A 16,160-nucleotide genomic window follows, 5' to 3' on the forward strand; every position below is an offset into this window, starting at 1 on the left:
CAAAGGAGGTAATCCGTAAATATGTTTTTTTCTTCTGATGATTATTCTTGCTTCTAGTCTTTCTGTTTGTAGAGAGGATGAAAACCTGGGTTCAATGATCTCAAGTGGAGACACGAGTTGACCTTAACGTCGTTTGCGAGGCCATGAAGAATGGTTAACGTTATCTTTGCTGTGACGTCACGTTGCCGTGGATCCCTAAGGACATTTAGAGCGGAAAATACACACAAAACAATTATAATCCAGCAAAAAAAATATAATCGTACTACCTCTAATAGTATGTTTTTCACTATGGCCTACATACACTATCTTTTAATCATGCAAATATCGTCTGTAACGCCAGTGATTGTCATAAGCTGACACGGACTCTGTAGGATGGTCCAGCTCTGGGATGTAGGTGTTTTCGTGGCTAGAAGGCCCTAAGTAGGTGGCGGCAGTCCGTGAGACCGTATTACTCACGGTGACAAACAACGTACACTTGGTCCGTTCTAGTAAGTAATATTTGGTGATCGCGCAGTTTGGAGCTAGAAGTGGTTCTTGAATATACGTTTGTCACAGAATAGGTGGTACCGTATATCTCGAGCTGGCGTGCACAAAGGGGGGCCAGGAACCAGCTTAATACCGGAAGTAGCAACTGATTGACAGGTCTAGCCCGGATTCGATTATGTACAAGCTGACGACATATTAATAAATATTACACAAGAAACAAACACTTTTATTATAACAGTCCATATCCTATAACATCCGTGTATGATCGGTGTAACACCTTAACGCGCTGAGACATCAAGCAGATTTAACATATATCTGAAAACGGTGTTTGCAATACTTCAATTTGCCAGCTGGCCATCGGCCTGTTGCCGCCACAGTAGGTTTTAAAATCTACATGCCCTAAATGAAATCTGCAGGCCCATTTTCTTAAAGTCAAGCTAATGAAAAAACAAAATAGACTACACTATACACCGTTTCACACTGTTGCGACGAATTCATTTAGCGAAGGCTATGACGCAGAGAAGTTTTATATGTTAAAGTCTAGTGTTGACATTCCCACGAGCAAACCGCTGAAATAGCAGGAAGTGAAACTGCAAGTTTGATGGGTTGTGAATGATTCCCGAACATTAATAACGAACAAAATCACCGGGAAGTTTCCAGTTGAAGGCCATAAGGGCCCACAAGTGTTTGAAACTGCGGGCCCGATACAATAACAACCGGCGCTGGACCTCCTCGCCGGCGATTATTTCGAACGCTGCTGAAGAAAAGGACACTGTTCCTCCTCTAAGATGGACTATTCCCAGGTTAATCGCACAAGCGTTCCCACTTTAGGTTCTGAAGGTTTAATGTGTAACAACCCTATCGTTCAGGATTAATCATTTGTAAAAGAAGTCACACACGACTGAAGTCCAGACCAAGATTATGAATGGATTGATGAACATAAGCCCCTATACTGACCCTGGGGCATTATCCTGGACGATGGGTCCTGGGAGTATTATATGTACCCCATTAACTTGATATAATGTCAGAGAACTACGCTGGGTGTTCTGACACAGAACTTGGACTTCCGTGTAACCCTAGTCGGGCGTGTCCCGTAATGGTAATCCTTTAACGGTACGTTCTGGCGGTGCTTCTTGTAATGAGAACTTGTAGCATGCAACACAGTTCCACCGTCAGAACATCCTCATCCTGAAGAGTTTACATCCTTTACAGTGTTTAGCCGAGTTGAAAGACATAAGATGATTTGACGATTTAACTTATGATTTCCGACGTAATGCGTATTTGGCACACATGCATAGGACTTCTCTGAATTTGTACCATTAATTGACGTCTCGACCAATCAAATCGCACGGATTTAAGTGGCTACACGCTCGGTCTGTCCACCTCAACGAGACGTCATTCGGTTCGCGCTAACATTATTCGTAGACATGACAGAACAAATTTGACGTTACCAGAGAAGAAACTGATGGGTATTTCCATTGGGAATTCCAGGCGCGAACCCAGATTTTAGTCTTTTAGTCTTCTAGTTAGTGACTGTGATACGGAAATAAGGCTAGGGTCTCTACTTCTCTAGACGGACACATGCTGCCAAGAATTCGACTTTAAAAATACCCCAGAACCAAACACGTTTGCAATCTTTATTGTTACTACAACACTTACCGTAACATACACAAGCAATTGTAAATGTCTAAATGTGTTTTCTCTGGCAAATACGTCTGAGCCAAAATACTATGGTGCCGACCACCAGACATTTCTAAAAGTAATTAGATGAATGGCCCCAAAACGTTCAGCTGATTCCCCGGATTCTGGTAATGCTTATAATGGTAAGGGGCGTAACTCAACAGTGACTAGTCACGGAGCCCAAGCTGTAGACGAGCAGTTCGTCAATACACCCTTATACTCGGACTCGTGGCCGAATAATCAGATGTCTGTGTGTTGTCATCACTAAAGTGTGAGTGAATCATGCTTTTGAAAAAGAACATGTCATGTTTATTTATGTTTTATTAATGTATCTTTTTAAAAATCCTGCCTCTGTTACAGTCTCGACAGTACAGCCTTGGGACTGTAGTATCTGGCAGAAGCTGAGTAATACCTTGTTTTTTAGCTCCGTTGAAAGAACACCACACGCTGGCATACATTCCAGGGCAACGGCCGCAGTTCCGATGGCATGATGCACACTGTCAGTTAAAACCCTAATATTTTAATCCTCCTTATATGTAAAATTCATTTAGCTGGGTCGAGTTTTAAACGTGTCAAACATATCTCACTAGTTATTTCTTACGAAGGTCAGAATCAAGTTTGCAGAACGAGCACTAGCAGTCATTTTATCACTACTTGTGGAGAGGTATGGAAGGTTGAGTATTTGGTTGCGTGTATGAGTTTGTTGAGGCGGGGGCTTGGGAGTAGGGGCGGTGTTTGATGACTTGATGACAGGAAGTGTTTGAGGACTGTGAACTGTATCACGTCGACTGCTTGTTGACAGACACACCGGTAATCTTTGACCTAAATAACAGCATGTATACCCACCGTGCCGCCATTTACAAAGAACGTGATCAGTGTCATCATACCAGCGCAATCAGTATTAGTAAAACAGCTAAAGAGGATTTTGCTGAGATGCCCGAATTAGACACGACATAGGTTGTCTGTCGAGATAACAAATTTGCTTCAGAGTATTTGGTTGATAGCGTGGCACTCTGCGTTGACAGTTGTTAATATCAACCACTGGTTTATCTGTCAAAGACTCGATCGTTTTCAGGGCATCGGCGTAGAGCCAGAATATATTTTGACGGCGGCGTAAGACGAGCCACCAAACCAACATTTTTGCTGACAGGTTTGGCACTGCATTGTAAGTGGGCGGTATGCACAGGTATTGCATTCGTACACGGTGTCCTAAATGTATTTTAGTAATATAACATGGTTTTTCATTTTTGTCGAGTATTTTAAATATGATACATTATCTGCCTCTGCATCGTATCGTAAAATATATTGCGTTGGTGAACGGCAACACAAAGAATTGAGCAATCTTGTTTCAAACTGTGCTATCGAGGTGTTGAAGATTCTGGCGTAAGTGTTTAACTAGGGTAAACAAATACCTACGTTAAAAATGTCATCTTGCTCTAATTGGTTTCTTGTTGCAAGAACTGCAGCTGGTGGATGGCGCCCATGTACAAGCGTTAATGCCAGTGCCAGTGTAAGCCCGAGGTTTCAATAACTCTGTTCGTAAGGCAAGTTGTTGTTTGTGTCTGGTAAGTATCACTGCGTCGTACAACTGTGACGGTTAAAATCGTTGTACATTCTATACAGGTTGTAGTTACCTCCAAGTAAGGGAGAACCTGACCTGGTCAGTGAGACGTCAAGCACTCTTAATGTGGTACATCAAACTCTCTATACACTCTTTCGCTATGGAGTATTATTGGACTATATTACTACAGAGACGTCTAATCTGACTTTCCGACAAAGATGCCAGCACATTTAACAGGAAAGGTCACCAAACACAAATTATAAATAATTATTACAATTGTTATGAATCATTCAGTCATGTACTCAAACCGAGTTACAGTGTACTTGTGATTACCTGTCATTCAAGTAAACTAAGTTACAGTGTACTTGTAATAACCCGCCAAGCAGCTAAACGAAGTTATAGTGTCCTAGCAATTACCTAACAAACATTTAAACGAATTTGTAATGTACATGTATGCAATAATTACCTGTTACTCACAACTAACCATACAAGTTACGATGTACTCGTCATTATCTGTCGTTCACTTAAAGTAACTTACAATGTACTCGTCATTATCTGTCGTTCACTTAAAGTAACTTACAATGTACCTGTCATTATCTGTCGTTCACTTAAAGTAACTTGCAATGTACTTGTCATTATCTGTCGTTCACTTAAAGTAACTTACAATGTACCTGTCATTATCTGTCGTACACTTAAAGTAACTTACAATGTACTTGTCATTATCTGTCGTTCACTTAAAGTAACTTACAATGTTCGTGTCATTATCTGTCGTTCACTTAAAGTAACTTACAATGTTCGTGTCATTATCTGTCGTTCACTTAAAGTAACTTGCAATGTACTTGTCATTATCTGTCGTTAACTTTAACAGATAACTCATTAACTTTAAGTTACAAGAACTAAACAAGAACGGGTCGTCGATTTGGAGATCGGAAACTTTGTCTGACTGGGGTATCCTAGTCTGTTGTACAGACCCTGAAGCAAATATGTCCAAGAAAGCCCACACAAGCCTAAAAAATGAGGCAAGTCAAGATTTGCTTTGCTTCATTTTATCATATTTTATCTTTACTGTGAATTTTTTATAGTACAAAATATGTTCATATCAGAGACTAGTTGTTAGTCTAAGGGTATCCATGTTTGGCTAGGCATCTCGGTAGGCCTTGACTATTGCTTGCAGACACGAACAAACGGGCTGACAGTAGTCCTTCCACCATCCATTACAGCTGGGAGGTGGGGTAACCTTTTGGTTAAGGCGACACCCGGATTCGATTCGCCACATCGGCGTCATCGGTGAAACCCATTTCCGTGTCCCCCGCCGCAATTTTGCTGGCATTTTGCCTAAAGCGGCGTAAACCCTTTCTCACTCACATCAATTTCACTGGACATCTTCGAGCACAAGTACGGTGGGCACACTGTAACCCCTCAGTGGATGAGGATACATTGCGGAGTGGTCTCTAAAGTCGATATACGTTAATGCTTATGAAACGTGTGTAAAATCTCGGCAATGCCCTGTGATACGCTGTGTGTCAGACAACAGATAGTATAGGAAGTTTTGGGTTGTTGCTTGTTAAACACCACAGTCAGCGATCTTACGGCCTTATGGTGACTGTATGTAAATAATCGAGCAATCAAGTAATCAACGGTAAAAGTAACTGGGATACGATGACGTGCGTCAACCATAGCTAGCCTGACCACCCCATCCCGATAATCGCCCCTTACGACAAGTATGGGCTGATGAAGACGACAATCTACGCCGGACCTTCACGGGTTTATCGAATGAAGAGTTTCAGGATATATCCAGCCAGGTGTGTGTATTCAATGTAAATGACTAGGTCAGACATTTTTAAAATAGATTTTCTTGTTGGATGTATGTTAAACGCTCCACTTTACAGCATTCCACACACAACAGCAGTCTAATAATAATGATAGCAGAAGAATTGATTTACAAGGTTAAAGTTATTATCTATATTGATAAGTCAGTGTTTCGTTTAAAATGATAACAGGGCGATTCATTTATATCGATAATAGAGTAATTAATTTATGATGATAGTGATTCATACTTAATAACAGCGTGACTCATTAATAATGATAGTAGAGTGATTTTTTAAAATGATAATAGAGTGATTTATTTATAACATTAACAGAGTGAATTCATTTATAATTATCATAGTGTGATTCATGTATAATGATAACAGATAATGACAACAGGGTGATAAATGAATAATTATCATAGAGTGATTCATTACTAATGATAAAAGAGTAACTGTTATTCGTTTATATCGACAATGGAGTGATCCATTTATTGCATTAATAGAGTGATTCGTGTGTAATGATACTAGATAAAGATAACAGAATGATTCATGATCATGATAACAAAAAGATTCATAAAGAATGATAACAGAGAGATACATTTATAATGATAATAGAGATATTCATTTATAATGAACAGAGTAACACATGCATAATGACAACAGATATGATATCAGGGTCATTCATTTTATATGATAACTGATTCATTTTTAGTGATAACAAAGTCATTTAATGATAACGGTAATTCATGAATGATAACAGCGTGATTCATGAATAATGATAATAAAGTGATTCATGCAAAGATATCAGAGTGATTCACTTATGACGATAAAAGAGTGATTCATGTATAATGATAATAAGGTGATTCATGTAAAGATATCATAGTGATTCATTTATAACGATAAAAGAGTGATTCATGTACAATGATAACAGGGTGACTCATTAATAGTGATAATAGAGTGATTCGTTTATAACATTAATAGGGTGGTTCATTTATCATGACAGCAGTGTGATTCATGTATAATGATACTATACTACATTCAAAATGTACGGAAACACCCTAAAGTTTAGAGCTATACATACTCCTCACAAAAAGCCTAGCAACATAAATGTTTAGTCCCATTACATTTTCATTTATGGACATTGCAAATTATGGAATCATGGAATGATGCAGCAGAAAGGTTGCCGTTGTGAAATGTTATGCCATTTCTCTGTAACACCGGCTCAAGGTCATCCAGAGTCTGAGGCTGAACATGGAGACCGTAAACACGACTTTTAATAATGTCCCAAGCATCAATAACGTTCAGTGGATTTAAGATCAAGTGACCTTGCAGAGTAGTCCATAAGTGTGATGGTGTTGATCTAAGCAACATCGTTAACAGCTCTTTCTCAGGCATTATTAGTCATGGACGGGCATTATTATCCACAAAAAGGAAGCTAGGGCTAGCTCGTTGTACCAGAGAAATGATTACAGGTTCAAGTATACACCGATCAGGGTGCACGTGTGAAGAGTGGAGTACATTCTTGCCATACATTTTGCATGTGTATTCTGAGGGTGGTTGCGTTCGGATGATGTTTTCAATGCTATCATATTAATCAATCTGGCAGTCACTAAAGGTAATCTTTGTATATTTACCTATCAGTGACACGTCGGCAAAATTCGCTATCCAGATTGATAAATATATTACACTGAAAATACTTGCTGCTTCTGTCTTTTTGTGAGGAGGATGTGTAGAAACTTAAACGCGGTGACGTCATAATACTCTAAGGTGCAACGTTTTGTGTTCATAATGGACACTTTAAACGACATGGTGGAACATGCAGTGAAGACCCTGATTCAATACTGTAATTTTTTGGCGAGCATGATAGTTTTGCGAAATTGCGAATGACTCGAGCTCGCAAAAATATCATGACGCAATTTGCTGGCAGTATTCGTTGATTTGACTGAAATGAAACATTGTCAGAAACAGCGAAAATCAAGGGTGCTGAAACACCAACACCAGCACCATGTTTCACCATTCAAACGACCAAACACAACAGTGCACGGAAGACAGACTTCCCATGTAGCAGCGGTTAACGTTAACCAAACTTAACGTTCCACTTATCCAGAATTTGGGCCGTGAGGCAGCCTAACGGTTAACCCCCCAGTTTCGACAATATGTGATTATATCTCATGTGTCACAATATGGCTGGAACATTCATTCGTTCGCTCACTCGCTCACCCGCTCACCCGCTCACCCGCTCACTCACTCACCCGCCCACTCACCCACCCATTCACTCACTCACTCATACGGAATCGACACCGGGATGTAAGACACTTGTATATTTCAATCGTTAAAAGGCTATAGATACAATTTTATATACAGAACTAATCTCCTCTTTCACGGGTACATGAACATTTACTAGAAACAGGTGTAAGTAATGGGAACAAGGTCGAGACAGACTCAGTCCCGAGGAAAGACACGACTCATTTCCCTGAAGAACAAACAGGCTTGCATTCACTGTCCCGCTGTTGGTATTTATGTTTCGCCCACTGCGAATACGAGGTCACGTTGTCGTTTCGGTGGAGTTTTTGTCCATTGTAAATACCCAAACTCGTTCATGCGTCTCTAACAATCATACCTCACGACAGCAGTTACGCCCCTTAGATATGCTTAAGAAAACCACGATAAGTTGAATGTGATGCTGAAATATTCGAGTTGTAACTTCACCTACACCTTTCTACGATGTTGAAGCGTGGGATGATCTGAAATACTGGAATTAAGCATGCATTATTCTCCAACACTGTAGTGATTTGTGCAAGTAGCACAAGGTAGACACCATTCTACTCGAAGAGGACATTTACTACTAGCAACACCATTAACGGGTACGGTAAGAGTTTTGTCCAATGGCCGGCACAATCACATTATTGTTGGCTAATGCCCGAATGCATGCGTCGTGCAGTTGCATATTTACGTGTTGTAGTGTTTTTGGGCCTGTAATAGTTTGCATTTACAATAGAGGGGGATTGACAGGAGGGTAGGGACTGACAGGAGGGTAGGGACTGACAGGAGGGTAGGGATTGACAGGAGGGTAGGGATTGACAGGAGGGTAGGGACTGACAGGAGGGTAGGGACTGACAGGAGGGTAGGGACTGACAGGAGGGTAGGGAGAGAAGGTAATGGGTGAATCATGGGGTGGTCAACACAAGTCTCGAGGGGAAAAGGGTTGTGGGTCCTTATAAAGAATACACATATTTGGGTGATGATGATGTTTGGGTGATTGGATGGCGACAAGTATGTTGAAGGGGACGTGACGGACAAGGTGTGACGGGAGTTAGGGGGTGGTTATAGAGTCAGTACCCGCAGTACATTAGTACCTGAATTAACCCTCTCAGACAACCCTTGTAATAAATCAATTGTGAAGTTGTTACCACGCTCTATTTTAAGCCTGGCCAAGTGGGTGCAGCATGGCTGTTATGACGTGTACCACCGATAATACATTCATCACGGCATACCATAACTTGTTCATTCTCTGCCGAAGAATACAGGCCTATTGGTTATTTCTTTTATAAAAAAAAGCCTAAACCTAAATGCTAAAACCAAACCTTTAACCAAATCCTAAACCCTCGAAATAATGCTAATAAATAAAATACATTCCAAGTGGGGGTTACGGGCGGAATTCTTGCCACACCCTAGGCTTGTCATGAAAGCCGACTTTTCATAATGGACTTCGCTGGACGTCGCAGAGAGCAACTTTGCCAGCTTCCGGTTTGTCTGGTCCAGACTCGAGTATGTGTTATTCCATGTTGTTGGAATAAAGCTGACCTGACCTCACATGTCATGACCTTCAGACCTGACATGTATAATATATTCCATCAGTAAAAAGTAACCCAATGTATCATATCTCTGTTCTGTAATTTGTAAGTAACCTGGACCTATTCGCTTCTTTCCAGATATGACGTCACAGCTTCCTCTCTCGTCTTCGTGACATATATTTGTCCTGCGTTTGAGCTTGAAATCCCTAAATCAAATGCCCGGGACGCAACATAATTTATCATCGATAACTCGTTCAAGTAATCTCTCCGACTACATGTATTCGAACATCATGATCCTGTAGCTGAAATAATACATCTGTTATGTAGTAGGTAGACATTCTGCTATAAGAAATCCTGATATCTATTATGGATGGCTCGGAAAGGCCAGTTAAGTACTGCTGTTGTTGAGCAGTCACGAAAGATGATTTCATTGCACATAAATTAAACTGTATGAACCAGACTCAGAGTTTCTTATATCTCGCCTTATCTGCAGCTCAGCAAAAAGTACATGAAAAGAATCTTTCGCAAAAATGAGTGAATTATAGGTATCAGAAAGCATATCAGATAGCAACGCCTCATCAGCTCAAAGGATCTTGAGCAAATTTCTATTCTGACCGTTGTTAATGTGTTTAGACACTTTTTTCATGCGAGTAAGATAATAGGTAATTACTAGTGGGTGTCAGCCAAGATACTATGTCAAGGTCAAAGTATTCTCTGCGCGTCAATGTTAGAAATGACCAGGAGGAAAGTGACGGTCGCACGCTGACCCTATTTGCCAAACGAGTTCTTACAGCTTAAAGATTTATATGTGCACTGACTGAGTTCCAGTTCTTGTTCCCTCACAGATACCATGGGTTCTGTTAACACGACACTCACCTCGGAAGACAAGGATGAACACGGATGTGACTATTTCGCAAGTTTTGATCACTTTCCCTATTCGGAAACGTCCCAGGAATCCTTCTATCTCGGTCGCTACTCGCGTGATGGTAAATATAGCTTCAAACACGACGACCTGTGCCGGGTTAGAGCCAAGAAGCACAAGGTGGGACGTCGTCGTCACTGGGACTGTAATGTAAGGACTGGTCAGGTGGCTCAGGAGGTCGCGAAGGACTTCAACAAGTTGGTGGTGAAACAGAAGGACAAGATCATCATATCAGTGCCCATCCGAGCCGAAATGTCCACCGTGTTCAACGAGTGGTCGCCGTTTGGGCTGTGCCTGAAATGTTGCAGTCCCCACGAAAAGAAGCTTGTGGTTGGGGAGGTCGTCCTTCTGGAACCCTACTTCAACAGTAGGGAGAACGAGTACTACAGTGACTCAACGGGGTGTTCTGAAAACGAGGACCTGAGCGAGGAAGACAGGAACATTACACAAGCTTTCTCTCATTACTCATGGGAACACAGTGGGGGTAGGTTTGTGATATGTGGACTGAAGGGTAGGAAGATGGACAAGGAGTATTATTTCCGGGGCCCGACTGTTCACTCCAACCCCGTGGCCGGCAGGGGCGGAGAAGAGGACGAAGGGGCCGAGGGGGCTGAGGGGGACGAGGTTGGAGAGGAACACGAAGATTTTGGGGACAAGGATGAAGGACTGCTTGGAATAAGGAATTTCTTTGTGAATCACGAATGCAACAAACTATGTGAGAACTTTTCTAAATTATAAACGAAGACTAAGTCTCGTGTGTTTACTGACAATCAAACCCGGAGAAGTATGACTTCGAAGATAAAAGATTATCTACGCTTGTTTACCTCTGAATCATAATATGCCATCACCACTTCTCGTTGTATATAGGTATGTCTTTGTCATCTAAATTCTTATTTCACGGAATTTGCTCGTTATTTCGTATTCGATGTGTCATCATTTAGCTGTCATCCCAAATCGGAATCGCCTGGTCACAGCCGATTGACTCGTCAAACTCTGAGGTAGATGCTCATGCTTTCAATCAACGGTTTGACTGGTTTCAGCCCAGACTCTTTCCCGATGGTGTTTGTTAAGGTTAATAAATTGCCGTGACAAAAGGCATACGAAATCCCCTATGAACCAGCAAAACAAAGTAATTGGTCACAAAAATTAAATATCTGCTCACCAGATCTTGTTATTACAGTGAGATCAGATATACTAACTGAAGGTAGATTACAAAGTCAGTGGTCTGGCGTGAAGCGTCAGTGTTGAATATATTAGTAGATTGTAGGTCGGATATTGTTGACACCTGACAATGATAGGCAGAGGCTGAACTCCAGATGAAAAGTCCGTGTGTAAGTCCATGGTTGAGCGTCAACACAACAACCAGGCTTTATATATACTTACACAGTGTCCGGAACATTCGAACACAGCGTGGCTGTATCGTCATTCACTTAGAACTTTCTCGAACACAAAGTAAACAGTAGTTTGACAAGGGCAGGTAACTGGAGCGTTAACAAGAAGGCCTACCGCTAAAAATACTATCGCCATTGAACTTATGTGATATGAAAAGTGACCCACAATCCACACACAAAAATCTAAACATTAAAACCCATGCTAACTATCAGTTAATCAATGATAATACAAAGTACAGAAAACGCTCTCTCGTAACACGTTGTATATCTGAGAAAAGTGTCGACCACTGCCTTAAATAGCATCTTGTTCCATTTGCTCGTTGCTGCTTGTTTAAAACAACTTTTATTCGTGAGAAAGTTCCTAAGAACACCTTCTCCGTGGTATTTACATAATATTATTTACATTCATTATACATGATAGACAGACAAGAACAGAAACTTGAGAAAGATTGGGGCAATTGTAATAATTAAGAAAATCTTTTAGATTGACAAATATATGTTTGAACAATTTTAAATACGTTTTGATTGGCATGATCAGTCAGATCTGCATTGCCACGTAACAGTAACTCAGAGTTTATAGCAACATTGGTAACACTGCGTAAATTAGTCATCATGGTAGATCTCTGTTGAGTATATAGTTGACAGTCAAATAGGTAATGATAAGAAATTTCACAAACATATCCACAAGAACATTTTGGATTATCTATTACACCAGCACGGAATAGATCGTAATGAAGTTGACTACACATGCAACGTAGTTTTGTAAGGGTGATATTAGTGATTTTCGGTCCAAAATCAAAGTATTGGGGAGCTGTGTTTTGTGTTACAACAATATTTGATTTAAAAGAATTCCGTGAAACGCTTTTCCTAACTTCAACTGGAAATTCATTCCACATTCTAATTGTGGATGGAAAATACGAAATATACGAAACCTTTAATCGGGAGAAGGAGAAGGGAAGCGAAATATCGATTTACGAAGATTATAGTTAATTTAAGACGCTACCTTCCCAGGAACAAGAGGTACCTCATTAAGGTAAGATGGTGCCATATTTTGTAAAAAAGACAAAGTTTTCGCTTTCTTCTACGCTCTGCTAAAGATTCCCAACCAGTTTCATAATACAGATGTTCATGGTGAGTATATTTGGGTAAACATGTTACAATTCTTGCTGCTTCTAATTGCAGTTTGCTTGGTATTGAGCAGTGAGCACACCCATCCCATATCTCACACGCATATTCGAAATGGGGTCTTATGAAAATTACATAAATTCTATTCAATACACAGCGCGGTAATAAAAAAAATGAGTTTACATAGAGAGGATATCATTTTTGAAGTTGTTTTTACAATATTATCAATGTGGTCAGACCATTTACAATCTTTTAAAAATGTTAATACCAAGTATTTATGATTTTCAACGGTTTTGACCCTAACCCCGTTGAAGTAGAGATTGAGTGCTTCAGCATTCTTATGCAAGGTGAAAATAATTGCCTCAGTTTTATCAGGATTATATGTTATAAGCCACCGCTGTGCCTTTCCAAGTTTGAATTCAGTTCTCTTTCAATGAACAGATGATCATGAGAAGATAAGCCTAGCGACGAATCATCAGCAAATACTCGTAGCAAGCAGTCTAAGTCATCAGCAATGTCATTGACAAGAAATAAGAAATGACTGAGGATTGACTCTTGAGGGACACCAGCTTGTAAATACCTCGGCTTGGATAGGGCTCCATTTGCAAAGACGCTTTGTGAACGATTACTTATGTAATCAGCTAGCCAATTTAACAATGAACCATGAATTCCGTACTTTCCTAAATTTCAACAATAAACCTTTATGCCACACACGATCAAAAGCTTTAGAGACATCACACAAAACATACAATAGTGTTTTTTTGTCATCTAAGGCCTCACATATTCGGTAATGAATTTCAATCAATTGATGGACAGTTGAATGACCAGACTGAAATCCTGATTGGTCCTTGTATAATAATTGGTTTACATGAAAATAGTTGTACACATGTTTGAACATCACTCTCTCAAACACCTTGCCCACAATAATAAATAAGGGCATTACATGTGCTTCTTTCAACACACTTAGATATATACTAGCCTTTAATGATTGATTGAATAACATGCATAGTGGGATACGTATTGAATATACTACATTTTTAAGAAACTTATGACTAATTCTGTCCGGGCCTGAAGCTTTTTTAAGATGTAAACATTTGATTATATCAGACACTTCATTTACATAAATTGTTCCACAATCTAAAATATTATCAGTACGTTTGTCAAAGAATGGTATATCAGTGTTTACTTCGTTAATACTAGATATAGACTGAAAATACTGATTAAGTTTCTCTGCTTTCTGAGTATCAGTAAATAAAGTTGGATTTTCATCTGCATCATTTTGTTTCAAAGGCAGAATACAAGAGATGGATCCCGAATCTTTAATCAAGAACCGAAGTAATTTCCAGTAGGAATTGTTATTACTGCAATACACATCAAGTACAAAAAGTTTTTGTAAGACTGACATAAAATGAATCCTTTGCATAACATTTCATATTATTTTCTTTGTTTCTTGTAAGCCAGGATATCTACTGGACGTTTGTTTTCTTGGCCTTTTCTCTCATTCTGTTTCCTTTTCTACATTCCCTTCGAAGTTCTGAATTAAACCAAGCTTTAGGAATATCAGTTGGTCGAATAGTGACCGTTTTAAAAGGAATGCACAATGAAATAAAGCGGTTGAGATGTTTGTAAAATTGTGCACATGCTTCATTAACGTTCCTGCAGCAACTAAATAAGTATTTCCAATTTGTTCCATTAATCATAGCATTGAGTTGCTCATAGTCACCTCTTTCATAACATAATACTTTTCTCTTATAGGCTAAGTTGGTATTTACATGAGCATCAACAGTGATAAATGTACCTTTGTGATCACTGACACTTTGACATAAATCTATAACACCACTCTCTGAAACATCAACATCAGCTCGTTGTCGCTGTTGCCATAGAGTCCACGACTGGCGTGGTACAATAGGATCAGGCCTAGATATATTTCCATATGCAACTACACTGGCCCCAAAGAAACGCGTGACAAAAATATCAGTTTACCTCGACGTGTTTTATATAATCGGATTACACAATAAATAAAGAATGTACAACAACCAAATCTTACACAGGGTTGGGTACATTTTTCCTCCACTTCTGTCTGTGACGACATTGTGACAAAGTCAGTACCTGGTGTGACCACCATGAGCATTAGTTATTAAAACATTCTACTTCGAAAAACGGATTTTAGCAATGCGGCCTTTTTTAGTATATTCCCATACTGATGCTAACCCAGATCATCACGACTCCGCTGTCCAACTGGTCAAGCATGTTGGATATGTATTAATCTTTCAAGTTGTGCCCACCACTGAATAGATCATACATACAGAATAAACGTGCAAAACCTAGGATATCAGAGTGACGAACTTACTTTACCATGCATGTGCGATAAAAAAACCGCCAAAGATACATCGGGACCTAGATTTATTTATGGTGGAAACAGTATTCTGTTTCGTCCACTGAGGAAAATACACACACAACTGTTGCACGAGTGATCTGACCTCTCTATATTTAATGATAAGTCATGCGAAAAAGAAAACCCTCGTAGGTTAGTTTTCCCGGGAAATGAACTTCCCAGTATGTAGCTGATATACCGTCAGTACTTCAACTACGTGGTGACCTATTACTCATTAATAATTACAGAACCTACTGATGATATTTCCTTACCAGTAGCAGAGACCATATAACATTATATGGTCTCTGCCCGTAGCAACATCCGAGGTACGTTCTCCGGTGCGGTGTGACAGCGCTATGCAGCTATATACTGGAAAGTCCATTTCCCAGGAAGATGTTTTTTCGCATGACTTACCGTTACAAATAGAGAGAACAGATTACAGTTGCGTGTATATTCCGCAGTGGACGAAACAGAATACTGTTCCCACCATAAATAGATCTACGTCCCGATATGTCTTTGGGTTTTTTATCGTACATGCTGAAATTCGTCACCATTTGATTGTTCAGAAAGTTTCGGAAAAGCAGAATCTTGAACACCATGATCCGAAAAGTGCCCCATGTTGTCAGTCCTGCCCCGTCAGTCGTGAATCTCAATTGCCTGGTTCACGTGCGGTCCACCCATTTAAAACACATTTATCACGTGACTTAATGCACGGAACGTCTGCACTGAATACTCTCGTACCCAAATACACTACCACACATTATAAAACGCGACACGCGACAATACAATGTTTCATCAAAATGTCGCGTATGTCGAGTGGATAAGACCTAGGACATCAGAGTGACGAGCTAACACTTTAACCACTAGCCTACCTTACTTTTCCTTGCATTTGGTTCTAAACGACATAGTAAGTTGACGAATGTCGTATATATTACGTCAGACTGCGGCGACCAAATCTATAATCCTCTGCTGCTCCTTTACTGTTTTACAATCGATAAACATTTATGAGTTGATGAGTT

The 16,160-nt window shown here is 40.0% G+C and overlaps 1 protein-coding gene across 2 annotated transcripts; it reads left to right on the forward strand.

Moving 5' to 3' along the window:
• The first annotated feature begins 8,217 nt into the window (after positions 1–8,217).
• On the forward strand, positions 8,218–11,154 carry LOC137258247 (uncharacterized). 2 transcript variants are annotated; one of them, XM_067795848.1, is made up of 3 exons: positions 8,218–8,399; positions 9,468–9,655; positions 10,175–11,154. In XM_067795848.1, exon 3 carries the CDS (start codon positions 10,180–10,182, stop codon positions 10,987–10,989), a length of 810 nt encoding a protein of 269 aa, XP_067651949.1. In that variant the 5' UTR covers positions 8,218–8,399; positions 9,468–9,655; positions 10,175–10,179; the 3' UTR covers positions 10,990–11,154. The 2 variants fall into 2 exon arrangements, with proteins under 2 accessions (XP_067651949.1, XP_067651948.1); XM_067795847.1 differs by lacking the exon at positions 9,468–9,655.
• Positions 11,155–16,160: the final 5,006 nt, after the last annotated feature.

The sequence above is a fragment of the Haliotis asinina genome, chromosome 12 (genome assembly GCF_037392515.1).
Source record: "Haliotis asinina isolate JCU_RB_2024 chromosome 12, JCU_Hal_asi_v2, whole genome shotgun sequence".
In the NCBI taxonomy this organism is placed as follows: domain Eukaryota; kingdom Metazoa; phylum Mollusca; class Gastropoda; order Lepetellida; family Haliotidae; genus Haliotis; species Haliotis asinina.

Coding starts and splice junctions, on each gene's coding strand:
- LOC137258247 (XM_067795848.1), top strand. CDS start 10,180: ATGGGTTCTGTTAACACGACACTCACCTCGGAAGACAAGGATGAACAC.